Source organism: Barbus barbus (assembly GCF_936440315.1).
Source record: "Barbus barbus genome assembly, chromosome: 28".
NCBI classification, from domain to species: domain Eukaryota; kingdom Metazoa; phylum Chordata; class Actinopteri; order Cypriniformes; family Cyprinidae; genus Barbus; species Barbus barbus.
This window is the reverse complement of record NC_136756.1, coordinates 14,093,040-14,099,367: the sequence shown is the minus strand read 5'-3', so window position 1 is coordinate 14,099,367 and position 6,328 is coordinate 14,093,040. Positions and strand designations below refer to the sequence as shown.

At 36.4% G+C, this 6,328-nt stretch overlaps 1 protein-coding gene across 2 annotated transcripts; it reads right to left on the bottom strand.

The window, feature by feature from the left end:
- Window positions 1–1,343: 1,343 nt before the first annotated feature.
- LOC306847990 (uncharacterized protein) lies at window positions 1,344–5,970 on the bottom strand. 2 transcript variants are annotated; one of them, XM_079382280.1, is made up of 2 exons: window positions 5,729–5,970; window positions 1,344–4,320 (listed from the first exon to the last, which is right to left on the bottom strand). In XM_079382280.1, the coding sequence occupies exon 2, from the start codon at window positions 4,304–4,306 to the stop codon at window positions 2,942–2,944; it is 1,365 nt and encodes a 454-aa protein (XP_079238406.1). In that variant the 5' UTR covers window positions 4,307–4,320; window positions 5,729–5,970; the 3' UTR covers window positions 1,344–2,941. The 2 variants fall into 2 exon arrangements, with proteins under 2 accessions (XP_079238406.1, XP_079238407.1); XM_079382281.1 differs by having other exon boundaries at window positions 5,421–5,868.
- Window positions 5,971–6,328: the final 358 nt, after the last annotated feature.

Genomic DNA, 6,328 nt, shown 5'->3' with positions numbered 1-6,328 from the left:
GAGATGTGAAAAGAGCGGCATATGCACCCAGACATGTCTACACTGTGTTGTATGTATTAAGCAATGTTATTACGTGTATAGGAGAAAAAAATTAACCTAAAGTATCGATCTTATCAGGCTAGTATCGATCCGATACCGATACCGATACCAACGTTGGTATCGATACGCCCACCCCTAGTGAGTATACATGCACGCACTGGTCCAAGGCATTTATGTTTGCAAGCACAACATGCTCCTGAACACTAGTTGTTTCTCTTACTTTCATTCTTCCCCATTCACTTTCAATGGCCGGCCATTTTTGACAAGTGTGACTTTGTGCAATTTTGTACAAAATAAAAGCATTTAAAAGCAAACTTCCAGATTAAACATTAAAGCACACTAGTGCGAGAAACAGTGCAAAATTTCATAATTTTTTCTCTCATATTGTGAAAATTATTCATAAAAAATGCTTTATTCACTCAAAAAATGAGGCGCCTACTTTCAGATAAATGAGGGCTACGATTAATCAGAAGCAAATAGAAACACAAAACCAGTCCTAAATGAAAGAAAACAAGTTGACAAAAAGATTGAATCCAATATTTGGTGATAATCTAGCATAATGACAGATTTATAAGCAATTGTTTGGAGTCCGGTCATTTTTGACCGGGAACACCACGAGTGTGACTTTTTGCAATTTTGTACAAAATAAAAGCATTTAAAAGCAAACTTCCTGATTAAACATTAAAGTACACTAGTGTGAAAAACAGTGCACATTTTTATAATGTTTTTGTTTAATATTGTGAAAATTATTCATAAAAAATGATTTTTTTCACTCAAAAAATGAGGTACCTAGTCTCAGATAAATGAGGCTTACGATTAATCAGAAGCAAATAGAAACACAAAACCAGTCCTAAATGAAAGAAAACAAGTTGACAAAAAAGATTGAATCCAATATTTGAAGATAAATGTCTCAGCTTATGATGTGTTTATTTGAACCAATCAGATAAGAGTAAATGTGTCAGCAAGAGCCTCATTTGATTGGCTACAACGAGACCCCTCACGCTTGCAAAACTCAGTTAGTGAGAGAATCTGCCAAAACTGTGAGCGCAGAGAAAAGAAAGACGGAGCTGTACATATCGGATTATTTCGGGAACTTTTTGCCCTACATTCACAAGTCATTTAGACATTTGACAGTCTGTTTTTTTACACATACAGATTGGTTTTACGCAGTCAATACGTTTTGCAGTTCTTTAAACTGTTGTTTTCGCTTGCAAATCACTGTTCACAGGCTTGCAGTGCTTTTGACCGTATTTTAGCGAAAAAACCGTGCCAAAAGTGTAAGCGCGGAAAAATGGAAGTCATAAGAATGCAAATCATATTTATTTTGTGTTAGTATGAAGCTGCAGTTTCACAATATATGAATTACACTTATAAGTAACAGCAAAATGCTGCAAATAATTTTTTCTTGCGCTTGAAACGTGATTTACACCTTAGCGTCTCTTGCGCATGCAAATTTAATTTACGCTTACAGTCTTATGTACACTTTCACAAATCTTACCCTGCGCATGCAAATCTTTATGATGTCAAAATCCCCTTGTAATTAGCAAAGCTCTCTGTACACTTATTGATGAATGAATCTCTTACTTAAATCATACATCTGCACTTTGTTGTTTATGATGAGAGAATTTCAGCGTTGACTCATCTGAACGCTTCTGATTGGCCATTGCATTCGTTAGCTCAACTGTGATTGGTTATAATGCGCAAAAACATTGATCAGATATAAATTTAAAGTAAAAAAAAAAAGTAAAAAAAGTCGTGACGTATTGTCAAGTATGGTGACCCATACTCGAAATTGGTGCTCTGCGTTTAACCCATCCAAGTGCACACACACAGCAGTGAGTAGTGAACAAATGCACACGCACGCACACACACACACACACACACACGCACACACCCCCCCGGAGCAGTGGGCAGCCATGTATGCTGCGGCGCCCGGGGAGCAGTTGGGGGTTCGGTGCCTTGCTCAAGGGCACCTCAGTCGTGGTATTGAGGGTGGAGAGAGCGCTGTACATTCACTCCCCCCACCTACAATCCCTGCCGGCCCCGAGACTCGAACCCGCAACCTTTGGATTACGAGTCCGACTCTCTAACCATTAGGCCACGACTTCCCCAGCTGCTATTTAATGCTGCTGTCAACACTTTTCATTTCACCCTTAATGGATTTACTTTAACTGTCCAGCGGGATTTTTTGTCCACGCTTGTAGACTTCACAAACGAAAACCGAGGATAGCGCGGATATTAATTAATTATTATTAATATTAAATAACATTGATTTATATTTAACTTAGTGATACCTCTGCGTACCACTAGAGTGAGCCAGAGTACCACTAGTTCATTTGGAGAAATATTCAACCTCATAAAGAACTAGTAAGAATGGAGATTTGGAGATATCTTAATAAAAACAAATCATTACATAAACATGAGTATCTCTCAACCGTCCAATCAGAGTCCACATGGTAATACAATACATTAATATGCTGAATTAAGGGAAGGAAGTGTACATACAGTAGTGAACATACACCCAGGGCAGTGGGCAGCCATTCACTCCCCCACCTACAATCCCTGCCAGACCCGAGACTCAAACCCACAACCTTTGGGTTACAAGTCCAACTCTCTATTCATTAGGCCATGACTGCCCCGTTAATTTAAGTAGGGCTAACTGTAAATATTCACAAAATACTTTGATTTATGCATGAAATATTGGCTTAACATTATTTGACAAATACCCATACTTTCATATCTCAGTTGTTAATTTTTTTTTTTCAGAAGAGCAACAACTCAAATGCATTATAATTTTTATGACAGTTTTTTTTTTTTTTTAAGTAAAACAAAAATTCAATATAGATTTGAAAATACAGTTTTGGCTATATTTGCATATTTACATTAATCCAATATGAACATGTCAAATAGAACCCTTCCATAAACCAGAAAGATTCAAAGTCTTGTCAACATTCAGTATCAGTTCTTGCTCAAAGTCCCAGACTCTTTTGTCTTCAAAGAGTTGCTCTTTGGTAAGATGCCCCTGCAGTGGGACTCTCACGTGTACAATCCTACATACATCAAATGGTACATGGAAACTACCTCCAAAGTCTTTCAGAGAGGAGTGTACTGAAGTTTGCTGCACCTTCCTTGGGTTGACAATCATCTTTGTAGGATTGTAAATGTTCTTTCGACTTGGTTCTCTGTGAATGTGCTCCATGATATTGACACCTGGGATATTATTCCACACTGCTCGTTTGAACCTCCCACTCTCCTCAAACTGTGTTTTAGGGAATATGTGGTTCTCTATGAGGAAAACCCCTATATTGGGATGAGCAGACTGGAGGTCCTCCATGAGAGATGGTAAATTGGCGTGTTTGTAAGGCATGATGATTTCATCAATGTCATTCAGGAGAACGTACTTTGACTGGTACATGTGTCTGTAAATGCACTCGTTGAGTGTTACTAACTGACCATAATAATGGACGTCACCCTTGTGCTCCAGAAAGTTCCAGCCTGAAGAAGGGTTTAGAAACTGGTTGATAGGCCATGGAACGATCTCCATTATCCCCTCTGCTTCATAATGTTTTAAGAGCTTTTTCAAGTCTGATCCACAACTAGTTTCATAGATGACCACATGCTGTACACCCAGAAGCTTGTACATCTCCATCGTTTGAGCAAACTGCAGTACATTGTTGTAGTCGCCAAAAAGGTTGGAGATGCAAACGGTAAAGTTATACTTAAAAGTGTTCGTTCTGACATGATTTTGTATTGGCAGATACTCCGTAGCACTGTTATCTGAATCTTTAGTTGATATGAGGACATGTGTTGCATTTTGCATGTGCCTGCCTTTACAAATCACATCTGAGACGTGAAACGGGAAGCCAAAATGGTCGCTGTGTATCTGGACATCTGTGTGAACAGTTTTGCAGTCTTGTTCAGCGCTGCAGTAAACACAGTAAAGGGGCTGAAGACTGTTTCTGTTGATTATGCTGATGACTCGAATGACCCCATCCAGTCTGTGGTCGATAAACGCAGACACCATGAAATGCTCTGAGTCTTTGATGGGTGTTATCGAATTTAAAGGGTCTATGATTTTACATGTATTACAGAAGGTATGCTCTGAGTCTTTGATGGGTGTTATTAAATATGAAGACGCTGGGATTTTGAATTTATTATTTGATGGAGGAGCTTGTATGTAATATGTAGGACTGTTCATGTGCACTAAAACTAGTAAGCCAATAATACTGACAATTAATAGTGAAAGAAGCACTTTGTGTTTTTCCATGTTTCCTTTAGTTGCTGTGGAGTAAAGCGAAGAAATGTCAAAACAATCCAAAATACTTCATTCATAAAGCAATGGTATTTGTTCAAATATTTGTTAAAAAATGCTTTAGTTATTTAATGAATTTTGGGATCTTGGATTTCACTTTCTTTTTTTCATAGATCATAAAACCAGACTGAACTGAACGGAACTGAATCACAGATGAAGACTAATAATAAACACGAAAGAAAGAGTTCTCTTTCTGGTTTGTTTCCTGAAAACACTGTTTTCTCCTAATGGTTTATGCAACTCTTGTGCTTTTTGCAGAACAAATGTCACAATGCTTTCATCATCTATTATGGTGATTCAAAAATACTTTTAAAGTTGTACATTTTACAATTACTTTTTTAATTAAGAATTTTTGATAATTTCGAGATAAAAATGTCTGTAAATGTCTGATTGTTAACGATCTCAAGAACACTAAAAAGGACAAAAATTATCTACAGGTATTATTTGATACAAAAAATTGAATAAACAGTAAAGCAATTATGTTTAAAATAGAATATATGGAGAAAAAATGGTTAAGTTATTGATGTAACGAGGAAGCAGGGAGTTATTTTGCTGTCATGTGACCAGGAAAACCTGAAGGAGAAAAGACCTCTTTAGATGCTCATCATGACTATGTGTCAAGATCATTTAAAAACCACAGCATCACATATTTTGATCTGTTTACAAAAAAGTAAGCTTGTTCAGGTCAGATAGAAGAGCCTTAATAAATTCATAATAATCATTTAAAAGTATACATATTTGTAAATAATTACAGTTTACTCTCATTTGCCTAAAGTATTTAAGTACTTAGTTGATGGTTACATCACATTTTAGAGTCATTAATATTTATATATTAGGCCTGTTTTAATTAGGCCTATTATTTTTATATATTAAAACATATATAGGCTATTCAGATTTTTTTATAATCGCGTTCAACACATTTAGTTCTGTAAATATCATACTTAATATATGTTTGGTTGACTTGACTGACCGAAACAAAATACTTCCTGAATCATCCCTGTTGCTGATAATTAGCCAACCCCCATGAAAATAGAAAAATAGATCAAACAGTAACATTGCTTTTACTCACGATATAAATAACGTTGTCCTTATGAACTCCGTAAAGAGATTTAAAAAATGAACACGCAAAAATCCGTAGGACAAGATGGAAAAATAAAACCGTTTCTGTGTTAAAGAGACACACAACTGGAGACTTGTAGCCCAAGTAATCTGAAGTCATGTTATCTTTGACTTGATCTGTGATCAGCCCCGCTATTCCTTACTGATTAAAAATGACCCCACCCATGACGCACATTAAAGCATCTCAGCAAAATTCGCTCAAAACAATGAAATACGTCGTTAAATACGTTTAAAATCGTTAATAACTGCAAACAATACCTGCAATAGCGTGTCACTTTTAAGACGTTACATTATTTCCTTAGATACTATGGCTGGAGTCCAAGTGCTTCCAGTAAAGAGTCGGTGGCTGAGCAAACAGTGCCTCAGTCTGATTGCATGTGCAAGGCTTTGCCAAGTGTGAGCACTTCCTTTGTTTTCTTACATTTAATTTAGAGGAAGTTAGGTTTTCGAGACAGTGTTTGGTCTCTCCCAAAATGCACGACTAATAATTTATCAGAATCAGAATCAGAATCAGAATGAGCTTTATTGGCCAAGTATGTTTACACATACAAGGAATTTGTTATAGTGACAGAAGCTCCACAGTGCAACAGAAAGACAGTAACAGGACAGGACACAGGTAATGAAACAAAATAACAGGAAATAGCCAATAACCAATGTACAAAGCAGCAAAAAAAAAAAAAAAACACAATATATAATATATAATATAGGCGACTATGTATGTACAGGTCAAGTATGTGCAAATTAGAAATGAGAAAATAAAAATAAAATAAGTGAGTGTGGTGAATGGATAATGTATTAGTTGTGTGTTCTACGTTTATTTATTGAGTGTTCATGAGATGTATTGACTGAGGGAAGAAA

Bases quoted from the DNA above. Each gene is read 5' to 3' on its own strand.
- LOC306847990 (XM_079382280.1), bottom strand. From the start codon at position 4,306: ATGGAAAAACACAAAGTGCTTCTTTCACTATTAATTGTCAGTATTATT.